Below are 18,705 nucleotides of genomic sequence, written 5' to 3'. Positions count from 1 at the left end.
GGGTGCACGTACCTCTTCGGATCCCTACATTTGTATCTTTGGGGTAAATACCCAGTAGTGCAATTGCTGGATCGTATGATAGCTCTATTTTCAACTTTTTGAGAAACCTCCATACTATTTTCCAGAGTGGTTGCACCAGCTTGCATTCCCAACTTAGGGTCCTATTATATTCTGATCCTTCATTCAGGCCTCATGGACCTCCTCCCCGACAATCCCTGCCCTCTCCTCTGCCTTTCATTGTGGTGGATAATGCCAAACCACCATCCACAAAAAGTCAACTTGTTGAAAGTCCCATCGACTGTTTATAGGGTGGGAGCAAGTGCCTATTTCTCTATGTACTATTCAGCACTGTGTATTATCAAACTGTAATGTAAAAAAATTTTTATTGTGGTAAAAAACGTGTAACATAAATATCACCATCTCAACCATTTCTATGTGTTCGGGCCAGTGGCATTAAGCACATACACATTGTGGTGCAACCAATCTCTAGAATTTTCCATCTTGCAGAGCTTAAACTCTTCACCCACTGAACAACTCATTTTCCCCTCCCTGGAAACCACTACTTTACTTTCTGTTTCTATGAATTTGACTACTCTAGAGACCTCACATAAGTGGGACCATACAGTATTTGTCTTCCTGTGGCTTATTTCACTTAGCATGATGTCCTCCAGGTTCATTCATGTTGTAGCCTGTGTTGGCTCCTTTCTTCTAAGGCTGAATAGTGTTCCACCGTATATGTGTGTGTGTGTGTGTATATATATATATATATATATATATATATATATCACATTTGGTCCGTATTCATTTATTTGTCATTGAACATTTGTGTTGCTTCCACCTTTTAGTGATTTTTACCATGCTGCTATGAACATGGGTGTGCAAATATCTCTTCAAGATTCTGCTTTCAATTCATTGCCTTTATGCCTACAGGTGGAATGGCTAGAACAGATGGTAATTCTATTTTGAATATTTTGAGGAACCACCATACTGTTTTACATAATGGCTGCACCATTTTACCTTCCCACCAATGGTGTCACAAGGGTTGTGGTGTCTTCACAGCCTTGCCAACATTTGTGATGGTAGCCATCCTAACGGGTGTGAGGTGACATTTCCCTGAAGCTTTAATTTGCATTTCCCTAAGGATGAGTGAGTGGCACTGAGCATCTTCTCCCGTTTGTTGGTTTAATATCCTTAGGTTTGTATTCACATTGTTTCATTATATTTAGAGGTCAAAGAGGAACTTTTAAAGCAGTGGTGAGATGTCTCTACTCTCCAGTCTTACAAGGACTCCCCCAGCTTTGCGAACAACTGTTCAAGTCTGGAAGGAGTTATTCTTCAGGGATGGGAGGAAAGGCTCACGTTCTGATGGTCACGCTCATGGGATACCAGGTTTACACAGTACTCTGTAGTCATACACGCTATCTCAACCAACATAGCAGCCTTGCACGGTGCAGAAGGCAGAGGAGATGGAGGTTCAGAGCTGAGAACACAGAAATAGAAGGAGACTGTGTCTTTAAAATCACAACCACTGAAACAAATACCTAGTGATGCGCAAGAGACATGGCTGGCTGCCCACCCAACATCCGTTCTCCCCTCTCCCTTGGGTCAGAGCCCCGGTTTTCTTAGTGTGTCCACCCCACCTAGCTACGAACAGGTCAGAGACAATAATGGGGGCTCCATCCTCTTGCTTAGAGAGTGCTTTAGTAATGGCCAACACAAGCAGGACCAGTGTTAGGGTGAAGTCAACGGGCACTTGACAGAGCAGAAAAAGAGAAAGACCCTGAGTTCAATATCACTGAGTAATAGCGATAATACCACCCTCTTGTCATGTGAAATAATAAATCTCCATTGCTTGAGCCAATTTGAACAGGGATTTTTGGGTTTGGTTTGGGGATTTTTGTTGTTGTTGTGATTACTGACATAATCCTATTCCATGATAGATAGAATTATAAATTGACAGAAAAGCAGTGTGAAAACATGATGTAGGGGCCACCAATGTCCAAGCTGCATCCCTATCTTGGGGGTTCCAGCTGTGGGCCAACACTGTGGGCCGGGGATGGAGACTGTTCCGGGGAGTCCTGGGGAAGGCCAGGAGAGCAGGAGGGAGAGAGTGAGTCCAACCATAGCTGTGAACAGCAGTACAGGTCCAAATGGTGAGACTAAACCTGTTGTCATCACGCCCAGCAGGTCAGTAGGGGATCAAATATCAGGTCCAAAAAGAAACCTATTGTCCCCTTGCCTGATATTCCCATGCCGAGGAACTGCAGCTAAAAACACTCCTGGCCTCTCTGACCACCCTTTGTGTCCCCCTTTCTGACAGCGAGTTTGGAGAAAGACCGAACGTTCTCCACGCAGCTCCTCCAGCATCTCCTCCCTCTCCCTCCCTTCCCGATGTGCCCGCCTGCAGCAGGGTCCCCTCCAGGCTCCCGAAGACTCCCCAGCAAGTGGGGGAAGCCTGAGGGTGTTTTGGGGGGTGCTGCAAGTTCATCCCAGGGGCAGTGTTCGAAAGTCCCCTGTGGCTGCATATTGAAGCCGTATTCTTTTCTTCTGCTGCTCCTGTGAATAAAGCCAGTATCTTCACTTCGGTCTACCTGACTCCTGAGTATACTTTCGGGTCGGTTCTGAACTCAGGAAGGAAGGCAAAAGGCACACTTCATTAGACTCCTATACTTTGACCCAAACCACAGAATTAGTAAGTAGTTAATTTTTTTAGAAGATTTTATTTATTTATTTGGGGGCGGGGCAGAGGGAGAAGGAGAGCCACATGGTGTTGAGTCAGCTTAGTCTAAAGGAACAGAAAAATAGTGAGGGTGCAGGAAGAGTCATAGCAGCCGTGGGATGCACCCTCGTAATAGCTAAAATATATGGTATATACGGTATTTTATTTAATTCTGTCCTCACTACAACCATCTAGATTAAGGATTATGTTTGCCTTGTTTTACATCTGAGAAAACTGAGACTTAGAAAGATAGTTTGTCCAACGTTACTCAGCTAGCAAGGGCCAAACCTAGGTTTTTAACCCTATGGGGACTCCACTCTTAATACTAACTCCATATTGCAATCAAACTGTTCCAACTATTTTCATTCCTGATAACTTTTTAAAGAAAGAATTCAATGGAAGCAAAAAGTTACATGCATAAAAATTTCCATTAGAATGTTCTATATAATTGTGACCAGAGGAAGCAACTTAAATGTACATCAGCAAGGAAATATCAAATATACATTAAACTGTATCCAAACAATGAAATGCTGGACATAATTTTAAAATAGTAATTCTGGAGGTGCCTGGGTGGCACAGTTGGCTAAGTGTCCAACTCTTTGTTTGGGCTTAGGTCGTGATCTCAGGGTTGTGAGATCCAGCCCCACATCTGGCTCCATGCTCAGTGTGGAGTCTGCTTGAGACTCTCTCTCTCCCTCTCCCTCTACCACCAACCAAATAAATAAATCTTAAACAAAATAATAAAATAGTAATTCTGGAATGTATGCTGAAAAATGAGCACTACAGAATAAATGCCAGGGGGAAAAAAGCAGGAGGGAGAATGGTGTGTACACCACGATGGCAATAGTTAGAAAAAACCTCAACCTGCCCATATGTGACCCAAAACTGAAAGGAAAATATGCAAGAGCAAAATAACTTTTAATAACAAGTGAAATCTAGGTGATTTTTTTCTTCCTCCCAAAAGTATTTTCAACATTGCAGAGGCACTACCTTGTCAATAAAAGCAGAACAGATCTGCATGGGGCACTGCAGTAGAATCACACTGGTGGGGAGAGGGGTCACTCGGCATATTTGGGGGAACTTAATGTGGCTCAGCCTCCATCCGACCTGCAGTTATTAGCCTGCCCTTGAGAAGGTCAGTTGCACTGGATTCTCCTCTCCTGCCCCCAGGTCTCCTTTACCTTGAAGCAGACACTGAAGTCACATGTGCAGGTTGCTATAAGCATCCCACAAGGACAGGAAACTTTGGCCCCGACTCCAGACAGCTTGAATCCTGAGGCTCCACACTGTGGAGAGTTTCTCTGGTGATGTCACCGAGACGTGGGCAGAGAAGCGGGCAGGGCAGGACAGGGGAGGAGGCGGAGACATAGACACCGTAAACTTTTCTAGAGGAAATGAGATACAAATTAGTAAAGGGCAGGAAAGAGAAAAACAAATCCTGAGGTGCTGGATGATGGTAAGAGACTTTCTCAGATGGTTCGGAGAGGAAAAAGCAGTCCATCAGCAGGGTTCTACAGTCTATGGTGGCCCTCTGTGCAGTAGAATGAACAAGGGCTTTGACATGATGCCAGGTTCCAGTGTGACCACGGGCAAGTCACTTAACCTCTCTGATTCTCAGATTTTCTAACTTTCCATGACAACCGTCATTCCTACAACACAGAGTTCAGTGAGATGTCCTGAAGAAGCCCTTCTCCTGAGAACTGGGACTTCCCTTGTTCTCTAAGTCTCTCCCGTGGAAAGGGGGCTCTGTAACCATTGAGACAGCAAAGCATTCCCTGTGCCCTCCATGCCCATCCTATGCAACAACTTCCTGTCATTCTGCCTTTCTCTCTAACAAGGGACCAGAGAAGCCCATCACTGCTTCTTAGAGGAAGAGAGAAGAGTGAAGCAGAGTTGGGCGGTGACTGCACCCCAGAGCCATCCTTCTGCTCTGAGGGTGAGTTTCCAGATTACGTGTGATGAGAATGGAAACACATGAGAAGTCTAAGTCGGGCCACCAGGGACTGACACTCCGTGGGTGGGGAAGAGAAAGGGACAAACCCCGGCTGAAGGTGGGCTGATCAAGGTGAGGGGAGAGAGAGTGAAGTTTTAAGGAAGAAAATGTACATGGGAGGGGAAGCCGGTCAAGACACAGGAATGAAGGGAGGCGGGGGAGAGGTCAGGCAGGAGGAAAGGGAAGTTAAAAGGAGGTAGAGTGAATGGGGGCTGAGAAAGACAAAATAGCATCTAAGAAGCTGATAGGATTCCCATCAGCACCCCCTGCATCCTGCCCACACCATCCCCCTGTGCCCAGCGCTGGTGATTACGAATGCAGCTTTAAGCGGGGCACGCACCGGCCGCTGGACATGGACCTGTTTCCCCATGAAATGAGGCAGCGAAGTACCATTGCTGGTGGATTTATCTGTGGAGATATATACCCCTTGTCCTGGGGTCCCCCTGCCCCCCCCACTAGCCTGGGCCAGAATAAATGTTTCCATCCTTGAACAAGGGCAAGCCACGGCTTGAACAGTGCCAACCATCCTTGGTGTCGCCCCATCCGGACGGGGAAAGGGGACAGTGGTTGCTTCTGAGAAGTCCAGATTAGGTACGATGAGGACCAATGCCAAATATGTCTTCGGTCCATCCTCTCTTTCTGGGGTTTCCCTCTGGCTTTTCCTGAGTGCTCAGAGTTCCCGTGCCTTTGCCCCACTGACCATCACTGGGCCAAACTCGCTGGCGAGGAATGGTCTTCAAAATGTATTGACCCAGAGGCTAACGTGATCGAGAGGGCTGTAGAAGTTCAGATGGTAGACATTGGAGCATCAGCTGGCTGGCAGAAGAGGGGCTGATAGAAACTTCTCTGAACAATGTCATATGGTGGCCCTGCCTCCTGCTGCCCAGATTTTGTCAGCCTCCCCCGTGTCACTTTTCAGAGGCCACCTGACAGGCCATTTTACAGCACTTGTAAGAAGGGACCACATCCCCTTCAGCCCCCATTTCCCATAGGACTGGGGTCCGTGAGGATGGGCGGCACTTCCTTCCTAGTTCTACTGCAGGCAGAACGGGTCCACCCAGTGTGTGGTGGAGACTGCCCTCAGGACTAGGGTGTTTCCCCAGAGATGATGTCACAGCTACTCAGGGTGTGCGTGTGTGTGACTGCACACGCCCGTGTGCACACGCACCCACGCACCCAAGCACCTCAATACGCCGGTTATGTGGATTGCATCTTAATTTATTTTTCAAATATTACATATACAAACCTCTAGTGGAGAAAATCTGAAATCACCAATAACGTAATAACAGTATTGTAGTCATGTTATTTCAAAGGAGCCCTTATCTTTTAGAGATACATATTAAAATATTTACTTATAAATAAGATACGATGTCTGGGATTTGTTTCAAAATAATCAGGTGGTGAGGAAGGAAGTGGGAGGTGCGGATAGATAAAATGGGCCATGAGTTGGTAATTGTTGAAACTGGGTGATGGGTGTGTGGAAATTTATTATACTACTTTTCTAAAAAAAAAAAAAAAGAGTTGTCTGTGGTCAAATAATTTTGGGAAAAAATGCATACCGTGGTCCCCTCTTACAGTGTGTATTAGTGCTAGAATTTATGTTGCTAGAGAATAAGGACTACGAGGGTGTGTTGACCACAGATCCACAGTGCCTAGCATGGTGCCTGATGCTAGCAAACCCTCAAGAAATGGGTGATGTGTGAATAAACAAGGAAAAGCACTTACAGTAAGGAAACCTATTCACCTGTTTTAACCTAGTGTTTCCCAAACATATTTGCTTATGAAAAGCCTTTTATTGAGGAGTACCTTTATATTAAAATCTCTTTTTTTTTTTTAAGATTTTATTTATTTATTTGAGAGAGAGAGCACGAGCAGGGGTAAGAGACAGAGGGAGAGGGAGAAACAGACTCCCTGGTGAGCAGGGAGCCCGACGCGGGACTCGATCCCAAGACCCTGAGATCATGACCTGAGCTGAAGGCAGACGCCTAACCGACTGAGCCACCCAGGCATCCCTATATTAAAATCTCTTGAAATTAGTATTTTGGGAAATGGTCTCAGAGCAGTTTATAAATAGTATTAAAACCAGTCTCACAAGGTCCCAGCGAGTTGGCAGAGAAAGTCACAGTGTTTATAGTCTAGGACTACATGGACCATTTCCTGCCTATAAACTGTGCTCAAGGTCCCACCCAGATGGCTGGGTTTGGAATCAAGATAGCTCATGTTGGCAGCCCATTCTTTTTCTTTTTGCCCCAAACCTTCTTCTAATGTCTGCAATTGGCCTTACCCAATATTCAAGTGGAAGACAAGAAGAAAAGTGAGCAGGGCTCTTGGAAGGTGGTGGCATGTTCAGTGAGTGAGGTCAGCCTGGTGTCTCCTTTCTCATGGCTGTGGCATCGTAGGTGAAGTAAGCCTCGGGAAAAAGTGAAGAAGCAGATACAAACCTGGGTGTCTACTTGAGGAAGTGTACATCAGGAGAAGAAATGCAGGAAAGAACTCAGAGGAAGAGCCAGGGAGGAATTCAACTCCACTTTCTCCCCCTTCCCCTGGATCTACAGCGGGACTCCATTTCCCAGCTTCCCTTGCGATTAGGAGTGGCTAGAACCCAGTTCAATGAGTCCTGAATGAAAGTGATGGTCACGTACTGGGCCTGGCTCATAAAACCCCCACAAACAGTGCTCCTCCATTCTCTTTTTCCTTCCACTGACTGAATGAGGAAAGACCCCAGCAGCTTTGGAAGTCATGTGTTGAGAATTACAGAGCCTCCATCAGCCTGAATCACCCCACCATCCTATATATCCAGAAACCCTTATCTTATGAGTATTCAATGATTCAAAAATAAGCTTCTATGTATTTGAGCCATTATATATTTCTTTTTTTTTTCAAGATTTTATTTATTTGACAGAGAGAGACACAGCGAGAGAGGGGAAAGAAGCAGGAGCAGAGGGAGAGGGAGAAGCAGGCTCCCCGCTGAGCAGGGAGCCCGATGCGGGACTCAATCCCAGAACCCTGGGATCATGACCTGAGCCGAAGGCAGACGCTTAACGACTGAGCCACCCAGGCGCCCGAGCCATTATATATTTCTGAGTTAATTTGTCAGTAGCTAAAATTAGACCACAAGATACAGAAAGAGAAATCTATCTGAAAGGTAGAATGAAAAATGGGCTAGGGCAGTATCTATAAGACCAAGAAAGGATAGAATTTAAAGGAAGGGGGAGTAAAAATAATAGTAACTACATCTGGGTTTGAATACCTAGAACTTGAGACATGAAGAAGTTGGCTCGGAGACGGTGAGCTTTTGAGGATAATTTTTCTCTTTGATTAAAAGAGAGAACCTATGATGAAAGATCCTTTTCTTCTTGACTACCTCCTTTCTTCAGCTTTGGACATTGTCAAGTGAGGATTTAATGCCTGGATCTGCAGCAACTATTTTGTGACATGAGGAAAAATCATTGAGAAAGGGAGCTGGCATGTTAAGAGTGGTACAGAAAAATGAACAGATTTTGTGTCTATAGTACTATCATTGAGCTACTGAACCAACCCTGGAACTACTTTATTTCTGTACTTTTTGTTAATAAAAAAAATAAAGACTTTCTTTTTAAAAAATAATAGTAACTCCAATTTTTTGGACCTACTCTATTCCAAACCCTATGTTAAGATAAACAGATACATCATTACATTGTATACTTTAATTGTCACAATAATTTCACAATAATTATATAAAACATTAAATGAGTAACTTAAGCTCTAGGAGGTTGAGTGAATTGTCCAAGGTTACATAGCAAATGAATAACACTCTTTAAAGTAATAAGTTTAAAGAGCCAGATAAGTGCAAAGACCCTATTGTAGACTACTAGGTGGGGTTGGACTAAGAAAAGGGAAGGATTTAACAGGTTTGGAGTGGGGAAGATGGAGCTGGAGGGTGACCTTCTAATAAGTCTATCTATCAAGATCGCACTCAGGTACCCCTTCTCTATAGAACCTTTCTGAACCACACCTGGTCAATCTCACTACTTTTTGAGCTCTTTTTTTACTGACTGCTCCCCAGCCAGTTCATTACAAACTGCATGGGAGGGTTACTGGACTTTCTTTAAAGTTGACTTACGTGCTGGATTTTTACTGCTCGGTGCTTCTGCACATTTAGACTCATGGGAGAATTACCCTCCCTCAGCTCCCTTGCAATTAGATGGGGTCATGTCACTGGTTTTAGCCAATGGCATGTTAGCAGAAATGGCATGTACTGTTTCTGTGCCAGAGCGTTTAATTGCTGGCATAAGATCTTCTACTGTTCTCTTTCCCTGATGCAGCAATTCTGTTAACATGGAGATGCCGTAAAATCAAACCCCTCAGAATCACTGAGTTATTGCTTGGAAGACAGCTGCCTTGAAGAACTGCCTGGACCCACAGGAGACTTAGCATGACAAGAAGTCACTTGGAGGATTGCTTTGAGTCACTGAGATTTTAGTGATGTTGTTACTGCAGCATAACCTGGGACTAACCTGACTAATACAACTTAATATTCCATCCCGATCAGAGATGGCAGATATTGATCATGAGCCTTACCATTGCCTCATCTTGCAGATGTGACATATATTCTTAACGCATCACTGAACTCTTACCTCCAGTGAACTGTAAAACTTCGGAATCTTCCTCATCAGAATGACCTAAGCAGTCAATACTGGTTAATCAGCGCTGGAACGTGAAGGAAAACCCACCAGAATCCTACCACTGAAATCAGCACAGAATCCAAATTCTTACTGTGTACTGCAAGGCCACACAAGAGCGAAAGCTTACCCTCCTTTACAATCTCCTTTCCAACCACTTAACTTGCTCGCTCACTCGCTCACTTAGCTCCAGCCCCACTGGTCTTTTCTCTTCTTCAAACACTCCAAGAATATTCTCATCTCAAAACTTTACATTTGCTATGTCCTCTTTTTTGAAAGTGTTTCTCTAATGTTTTTATATGGCTCAAATGTTACCTCCTCAGACTTTCTTATCCACCTTATTAAATGCACCTTGCACCCTCCCCCAACTTCAGTGACAATAAAACACTGTGGGATTTTCTTGGTTTGTTTTTGTTTGTTTGTTTTTATTTTTGTTTTGTTCTGTTTTGCTGTTGGATTCCTACCACTTAGAGTAGTACGTGGGGCAAAGAAGTAACTGGCCAGCCCCCATCTAGATCTTAATCATTTTGAGGAGAGAGGGTGGGTCCCGTTCCTCTTTGGTTTTTCCTTGGTGCTTAGTCCATGTAATGTATACAGTAGAGGTCCATTAAATTCCTGGTGGATGGTTAGAAGACTTTTATTTCCCTTCATATCATGGTAGGTTCATGTCTATGTCTTTTGTCCTTCCTCCACCACTCACACACTCAAGATGTCTCTTCTTTCTCCTTTCCCTTCCCTCACCACATCCTCTCCCAATTAAGTTCAAGTTTCTTTCTCACCCACGCCATGCCTTCTAAAGCCGCAGTCTACTGTGGCTGAGCAACAGGATCCAGCAATAAAACGGGTTTTGGCCTGGCCTCACATCCAAGTTCAGTACCTATAACCTTTTCTGCAGGAGTTAACACTGAGCACCATCCAGACTTGGCTAGAGCGTTATGCCCATACATCGGAGCCCAGAAGTTTTACCCTTTGGGTGTTTTGAAGAGAAGCAGCTGTTACCATTTGCTGGCTGGAAGGTTTTGCTTTTGAAATAGTCTATGAGGCATGTTCAGGCAGAAGGGCTTTCTGGAGAAGGCCTGGGAAGACCCACCGCTCATTTGAATTGCCATGCAACTGTGGGCAAATCATGAGGGATGCCTAGTTTCTGTAACAGTGAAGAAGAAATAGTTGCATTCTTTGGGTATAATTGGATGATAAGGGGGAGGGTTTGTAGATGAGGTCAGGTAGTAAAAAGAGCATGGAACTTAGAATCAGAAGATCTGAGATTTGGAGTCAGAAGTCCTGAGTTCAAGACCCAATTGTAGGCACAACCCCCAGCCATCTGAGCCTCTCCTTACTCTCTTATAAAACTGAGTGATGCCCTCCCTCCTACATTCATCAAGGCTCTTTGGTTGCAACAGAAACCAGCTTACGCTAACACAAGGAAATAAAAAGGGTATATTATGAGGATGTCAGGGTAGGTCACAGAAGTCACAGGCAAGAATGCAGTCAAGTGTCAAGAATGGACGAGGTTTCTACATAAAGTCACACACCACTGACTCAAATTTCATCTTCAGAAATTCACATTTCTAAATTAGCTACCACCAAATTGTGGGACTTGACCTATTGGCATACTATCTTAACTTCCAAAGCTCTGTAGAAGACCATTTTGCACCTGACATGGACACATCTAGAATCCAGAGGCACCTTGGCCCCCTTGGCATTTCTAGGGTGCATCAGCCACACAGATCCCCTTATTTGCTATAATTTGAAAGCCTTAGTAATGAAAAAGCCTCAGCTCTGTAATTACACTTGGTTAGCTCGAGACTAATTAGTCATTCAATGTCATTTATGTGTCATGAAGATTGCTTCCCAAATTGCCAGTTTATTTAGACTTCACTAATAATTATTTCACAGGAGTTTTTTTTAACCACAGTTCATTTGCATGTGTAGAACTCACATGTTGAAAGTGAACTAAGAATGGATTTTTTTTTTTTTTTGAGTTAAAGTTAAACAGGAATGGCACTTTATTGTACCTTGTCAGATCGCTCCTTCTACGGTAAGCAACCCCATGCAAGAACTGAATGTTGTCCCTTTAAAAGCGTCTGGTGGCCTGCTGTGTTTATAATCCTCAAGTCCCATGATTCGGTCCCACCTCCCAGCCTTGCTCCACACACTCCTGCTCACATTTGGTTTAGATTTGACTTTTCTTTGCTTAAGAAGAACAAGATTTATTACTAGTCAGAAGCCAGCAGGCACCCACATTTAGGAAAAATAAATAAACGAATCCTAGTCTGCCAGAGTGAACCATGCTCAGGTTCCACTGGGTCTTCTGAAAACGGTCACACAGATTAGATCCTGCTGCTTGCATGTATCTAGAAAGTGTCAGCTTGTCCAAATGCTTCTATCCTTTAGCTCATGTGATTCCTGAAGTCACCCTCTGAAGTGTTTTGGGAGGAAAAGGAACAGGTCATTCATGCATTATTTAATGCTTTTTTATTGAGAAAGGTGTATCTGCCAGAGACGGGATTGTCAGGAACTGAGAGCTGGTATTCACAGTGTCTAAGACAAACAAGTCCCTGTCCTCAGGTAGCTTAGAGATTGAGGGGTCATTGAGCCCTCCCATGATGAGGCCTTCTTTCACTTACTCCCCACAGCAGACTGCGAGAGAGGTCTTATTAACCTCATTTTGTAGATGAGATAACCAGAACTCCCAGAGGTCAAGTGACCTAACTAAGGCCATCCGGCTGATCAGGGACTGAGCCATAGCTCAGATCTGGGCTTCCTCAATCCACGGGCTGCCAACTGTGTCCTGAATTCTTATCCGATAGTGTGACCTCATGTCAACTTGGATCAATTTAAGGTCTCTTTTCCAGTTTCCCACATCCCTGGGTTGGGCTTAGAAAGGTAACTGGTGCAATACACAACAGATACTGAGCCTCTCAACTTAGTGACTTTAAGGATTTAAACTTTATAGAGGCTCTAAGCGGAGCAGGGAATGTCTTTGTGAGACTGGGGGTCTTGGTGGGGGGTGGTGGTGGTGTCTGGGTAGGAAGAGGATGACGTGTTTCCTTCCGGGAGGTGGTCCACGAATTCCCAAAGGTTGGCCTTGACTCAGTCAATCGCTAGGTCAGTTTGAAATGAGTCACTTGTGGCATGGGGGCAAACAACCTCAGTCCCTCACTAAACTATCGGGAAGCAGGCCCGCAAAGTGTTTCCTCCTGGGAGAATAATCCTAATTACAACCCCTAGAATTTGCATGGCCCTCTAGAGTTTGCAAAACATGTTCACACCTGTTACCTCATCTGCTGATTATTAACTGCACAGAGGCCAAAGGGACCAAGGTTCGAGAAGACCGAGTGAAGTGGTCTTTATGTATTTTTTCCAAAGTCACCTCCTTTGTCAGAATGAAATCTCACACAGTAGTCTAGTGTATAAAATTGATGAGATTGGAAGTCATCATTGGGATGGGGACGGGGTGGGGGGAGGCACAGCCCACGCTGAAGCCTTTGCTTGGACCCCTGCGTCTGTTCCTGAGGGGTCTCCCAGGAACCTGCAACTTCCATGAAACCCAACGAGAAACAGTGTTGCAGTGAACACCCATCCCATTTCACTCGCCTCCTCCGAAAAAAGAGAGCTGAAGGCCCGGGAGCTAACCAGAGAAGTCCAAGGTCAATCCTGAGCCAGTGCCCTCTCCTTGCAACTCACCAGGGCTGCTTTCTCAGGTGGGTAGAGTCTGAAGATCTTCCTGGGGGCCAGTGTGCACCCCGGTGTCTCAGGAAGGTGTCCTCTTGGTGACAGACATCTCAGCCACTACTTGCCCGCTTTCCAGGTGGGGCTCGGGGTCACCCTGGGAATCGTGGAGCCGGCGGCAGAGTGGTTGCGGAGTAGGGCCAGTAATCTGTCAGCTCCAAACACTCTCCCTGGGAATGCAAGCAGAGCAGCCTGTGGTCAGGCAGGCTCTCCCCAACTCAAAACCTTTCGCGGAACTGGAGAGTGGTCATTATTGGCTGAACGTTTGTTTCCCCCAAATTCACATTTTGGATTCTTTTTTTTTTTTTTTAAGATTTTTATTTATTTGACCGAGAGAGACACAGCGAGAGAGGGAACACAAGCAGGGGGAGTGGGAGAGGGAGAAGCAGGCTTCCCGCCGAGCAGGGAGCCCGATGTGGGGCTCCATTCCAGGACCCTGGAATCATGACCCGAGCCGAAGGCAGATGCTTAACAACTGAGCCACCCAGGCGCCCCATACATTTTGGATTCTTAACGCCCAGTGAGATGGTACTTGGGGGTAGGGACTTTGAGAGGTAATTAGGTCCGGGGGGTGGAGCCCTTATGAATGGGATTAGTGCCTTTATGAGAAGGACCCGGGAGCAAGCTTGCCCCCTCCTCTGCCCGGGCTCAGTCTCAGTCTCCGTCTCTCCCTCCCTCTCTCCCTCTCCCTTCGTCTCTCATTGTCTCCACCCCCCTCTCTGTCTCCCTCCCTCTGGGTCTCTGTCCCTCCCCACCATGTGAGGATAGAAGACAACCATCTGCAAACCAGGAAGAGTGCTGTCAGCAGAATCCAGCCCTGCTGGCCCCCTGATCTGGGACTTCCCAGCCTCCCGAACCGTGAGAAATAACTATGTGTTGTTTAAGCCCCCCATCTGTGGTATTCAGCTATGGCAGCCAGGGCGGGCCAAGCCTGGCCAAGCGCAATTCTGTAAATGTCCTGAGGGCTACCGGCTGGTTGAAAGGGAACTCTTACTTTAGGTGTATCTTAGCACAATAATAATAGTAGGAACAATAACAACAGCAGCAACAACAACAACAACAATAATTAAACTTATATTGGCTCCCTATTTCCTAAGGGTCAAGTTCAAACTCCCGGGCACAGTCTATGACCCGAGCCGGGGCCACCTGTTTGCTGTCCTCCTCTCAACATCTTCATCTATTCGAATATTCAAGCCACTGTAAACTGCTCTCCATTGCCTGAACAAGTCATGTGCTTTCACTTTTCTGCGCTCACTCACAATTTTGCTTTTAGTCATAATAACAAACACATCTATGGTGCTTACTATATGCATATACATACATATATCTAGGGCTTAATAAGTGCAGGACGTTTGAGTCATTTAATCTTCCCCAAGTCTATGAAGTAGATACTGTTATTTAACCCCATGTTAGACATGAGACAACTAAGGCACAGAGAGGCTAATTTACTTGTTTAAGGTCACCAAGGCAAGGTATGAAGCCAGGCACTCTGGCTCCTGAATCCTTGCTATTAGTCACTGCAGAGTACTGCCCGTGGATGGTGGATGCCTTGTCCTTGCAGTTTTTCTGAAGAATTCCTCCTCCTCCTTTAAGACCTGGCTCAAATATCACCTCCACTGTGAAGCCCCCCTGGTGTTCCCCCAGGAAAGGGTGGGACTCTCTTCTCTAGGATGGCTAGCACTCTGCTCATGGGTATTTTGCAGCGCATTTCCTATTATGTGCTAACAGCCGGCTTGTGAGTCTGATTCTCTACCAAACTGTGGGGCCCCTGAAGATAGGGCAGATCTTACTTATCTTGATACCCCTGAGCACTCACTACATGTTTGATGAATAAAGGATGGCTGCATGCACTTTCTCTCAATTTTTCAATTTCTTCCCATAAATAACAAAATCAAAAGGGAATTGCTCTGGCTCAGAAATTCTATAATGGCTCCTTCAGGATCTTGTCACGGTCACTGACAACATTACCTTTTTCTGTGTACCCCACCGGGCAAGAAGGCCATTCAGCTACACTTTTGGTGGTCCACATCAACAATAAATACTGCTTTTGATTTTCAAATATGAAATCACCGTATGTTATAGGTAGGTATGAAATTATAATGCAAAGAATGATTTTTCTAACTCAAAATGCCTCTCCTGAAGAATAGGACAATCTTCCTTCCCTTTCTGAGATGTATTGGTTAGGACGGAGGAGGGAAAATGGATTAATGTTTGCATAGATAGGAGTCTAAACAGGAGCAAGAGAGGATGGGTGGATGTATGGTGGATGTGAGGTTGGAGAAAATGGTGAATGGATATGTGGATGATGGGTGGACGGACGATGGATAGATCCACTGATGAACCGATGTGTCTGGCTGGCTGGAGAAGAGGACAGTACATGGATGGATGTAGGTTTATGAAGACACGTGGAAAAGGATGTATGGGAAGGTGGAGGAGCAGTTGTATGGGAGGGTGATCAGAAGAATAAGTGGTTGGATGGATGGATGGATGGATGGATGATTGGATGGATGGAAGGGAGGAAGAAAGGATGTGTGGTTGGAAAGTGGATGGAAGGGAGGATGGGTAGATGTGTGAGCCCTGGAGGGGTGTGAGGAAAGATGGGTAGACAGGTGAATAGGCGGGTGGAAGGATGTTTGGGAAAATGAATGAGTATGGGTGACTGGATGGATGAATGGGTGGATGGACCCACGTGCCAGCCTGGGACTGGAAGCTGACACATGGGTTGGAGGAGGGAACTAGCAGCCCCAAGGCTGGTCATCCTTAGCTTTCTCTGAGCAGCCCTGATAAAAAGCAAAACTCCACCAGAGCCAGGAGAACTTCACTTCTCTTTCAGGGGAAGAAGGAGCTCGTCCTCTCCCCCTGGGAAGAACCACAAACTCCTGACCCCTCCTGCCCACCGTGAGCACGGGAGCACCCCTATCCATGCAGGACCTCCTCGCCAGGAGGCCATCTCTTCTCCCAGAATATCCAACTGCCTCTGAAACCCAGAGACATAACTCCCCAGCCCGATTCACAGAGAAACTCAGCAGAGAGGAGGGGTCGGAGGCTGAGCCTGAGGCGGCTAGGTTTCCGGACCCAGTCATCCCCCTGAGGGTCCTGAGGCCGCCCTCCCAGCGGGCCGGGAGCAGACACCGGGGCGTCCCGGGGCGCAGGGGCACCCCGGCCCTCCCGGCGCCCGCCCAGGCCGCCCCGATTTACGGTCTCGGGCGAGCTCGGGGCGGGGGCGGAAGGGCCAGCGCAGGGGAGGGCTGCTGCGTCTTTAAACCTCTGCCTGCTGCTTAGTCACAGCCCCCTCGCTTGGGTGTGTCCTGCGCTCGCTCCCTCCTCCCTCTTAGGTCACTCTTTCAGCCCTTGAATAAAAACTGCACCCAACTTCCCAGGCGCCCTCATTGCCCAGCCGGACCCCCAGCCCCTGATAGGTTTGGTCCGGCCCGCTCGCCCCGTGTTCCGCCGGCCCCCGCCCAGCGCACTGGACCCTCCGGCAGCCCCGCGCTCGCTCTCTCTGTTCGCTCGCACCATGGACAAGTTTTGGGGGCGCTTAGCTTGGGGACTGTGCCTCCTGCAGCTGAGCCTGGCGCAGATCGGTGAGTGCCGCGGGGGGCAGCAGGAGGGAGTGGCCAGGGCAGCCCGGAGGGACCCAGCAGCCACCTGGCTGAATTGGCCCCGGGGACCGGGGACCGGAGGCGAGTGGGCGGCGAGCCGCGTGGATTTGGTTCAGGAGAGCGGGGCTAGGATTTGCGCTAAGCCCTTGGAGAGTGTGCTGGTGGGAAGCACCGTTTTGTTGAAAGGAAAAGAAAAAGAGCGAGGAAAAGTTGGCTGCGCAGGCTGCCGGCGCGCGGTTTTGGGTGAGGTCGCTGGGGCCGGAGCACAAGGCAGAAAGTAACTGTACTCCTGGGTGCGCGCAACCGGTGTCTGGACGAACAGGCTCGTGCGCCCAAGGGCGCTGGGAGCCTGGCTGGGCTGTGGCCGGGCAGGGCCGAGCTAGGCGGGGCAGGGGCAGTTGGCCAGGTGGCTGGAGAGATGGTGGTGGGACGGCTGGTGGCAATGAGCTTTCCAGAAAGGGGTGCGGGCGCCCTGCAGCTCCCCACTGCGCCTGGGTTCCAAAGCTCTTACAGTTGGCTCCAGTCACTGCCTATCTAGCACTTGTGGGAACTTGAACCAGTTCTGTGAGGTTCTGGGTTTCCACGAGGTGCCAGCCTCGGGCAGGGACTGTGAGGAGGAAAGGCAGTGACTGAGCCAGCTACTCAGTCCTTGCAAACCTCCTGCTTCTGCCAATCAGTTAGGGGAAATCCAGACAGTAATGTGGCTCACATTCCCTGCCTGGCAGCCTCAGAGCAGGGAGGGGAGCCTGGGCATCGGGGTGGTGTTAGGGACCCTGGAGCTGGGGCTAACAGTACCCCAACCAAACAGGGTCTGTATCTTCAGTGGCTTTGGAGTGGGTGGCGGCATGTTAGGTATTCTGGTGAGATTGAACTCCAAGCGTTCCTTCCCTTTGTCTATATACGTACAGATAATTACACGGCTGATTTGCTTATTGCTAGCAAAATTAGTTTTTCTTTTAAGAAGTGCCAGCTGGGTCATTAAGACAGCTCAGCCTATGGTTAATTCTACTCAGCAAGTATTTATTAAACCCCACTCTGGGGTACCAAGAAAGTAAAGACACAGTCTTACCTGGGTACTTTAGGCTGGGGCTAAGTGAGGATCGAAGATTTAGATTCGTGAAACAGAAATAAAAACGATGATAATAATCATACTAATAGAAGAAATGCCAACACCAGCCCCCGTTTGCTGCACACTTTCACGGTGCTGGGCGCTGTGCTGAATCTTTACAAGCGTTAACCTTATTTTATGCTCACGGTAAACCAGTGAGCAGTGTCCTGTTACTAGCCCTGTTTTACAGGAGGGAAACAAACCGAGGCTCAGAGAAATTAAGTAACTTGTCAGTTTTCACACAGCCAGAAGGATTGGTGCGCATGTGAACTTAGGTCCATGAGCCTATGCTTAGTGGGAATATGTTAGACTGTATGTATGGCCCAGAAATACTTGGAAAGAGTTTGGGGATAGAGGGTTGAGGTGGACCAGAAGCCTTCGAGGAGGCTTCCAAGGCGAACTGAGCTCCCAACAAGCCCTTGAAAGGCAAAAATGCTCGGGATGCCAGAGAAGAGAAAATCTGGAGTGCAGGGAGAGCCCTGGGTCCGCCCTTCCCTGGGAGCTCCAGGGAAGTTTCTTTGTGTATTACCTTCCAGTGATGTCTTCTGCTTTGTTTCTGAGGATCCTGATTTCTGACTCCTTCCAACCGGTCTCCCTGATTCTTCTGAAGGGCCCCATCCCCAAATATTTGATGCTGTCCTGACCCTTGAGGTTCTCCCGGAGACCAGAAGGCTCACTCCTGCTCCGCGTTTTCATGGTCCTTTGGGGCAGCATCATTTGGAGGAAGCATGAAAAAGTGCCAGGGGCTTGGCTTTCATGTGCTTATAACGTTGTTTGGAGGGAACTGAGACTTGGAAGGGAGACGTGACTTAGCAGCTCCGCTGGGCAGGCAGAGAGGGGAAGGAGGAAGAGGAGCTGGGGCGGGGGTGTGGGCAGTACCTTTGCCCTAG

At 47.2% G+C, this 18,705-nt stretch overlaps 1 protein-coding gene across 27 annotated transcripts in view; it reads left to right on the top strand.

Moving 5' to 3' along the window:
• The first annotated feature begins 16,418 nt into the window (after positions 1–16,418).
• The window catches only part of CD44 (CD44 molecule (IN blood group)), an 87,607-nt gene continuing 85,320 nt past the window's right edge, over positions 16,419–18,705 (top strand). For 7 of the 27 annotated variants that reach the window (XM_081798345.1, XM_081798344.1, XM_081798342.1 and 4 more), the window contains exon 1: positions 16,432–16,689. In XM_081798345.1, coding sequence (XP_081654471.1) covers positions 16,623–16,689 — 67 coding nt within the window. In that variant the 5' untranslated portion in view covers positions 16,432–16,622. Of the gene's footprint in view, positions 16,690–18,705 lie in introns of all 27 variants that reach the window. The other 20 variants (XM_081798334.1, XM_081798331.1, XM_081798335.1 and 17 more) reach the window with 10 other exon arrangements.

Source organism: Leptonychotes weddellii, chromosome 11 (genome assembly GCF_054177405.1).
Source record: "Leptonychotes weddellii isolate Sample4059 chromosome 11, ASM5417740v2, whole genome shotgun sequence".
Taxonomy (NCBI): domain Eukaryota; kingdom Metazoa; phylum Chordata; class Mammalia; order Carnivora; family Phocidae; genus Leptonychotes; species Leptonychotes weddellii.
The sequence above is the reverse complement of the archived record's forward strand: the minus strand, read 5'-3'. Positions and strand labels throughout refer to the sequence as shown.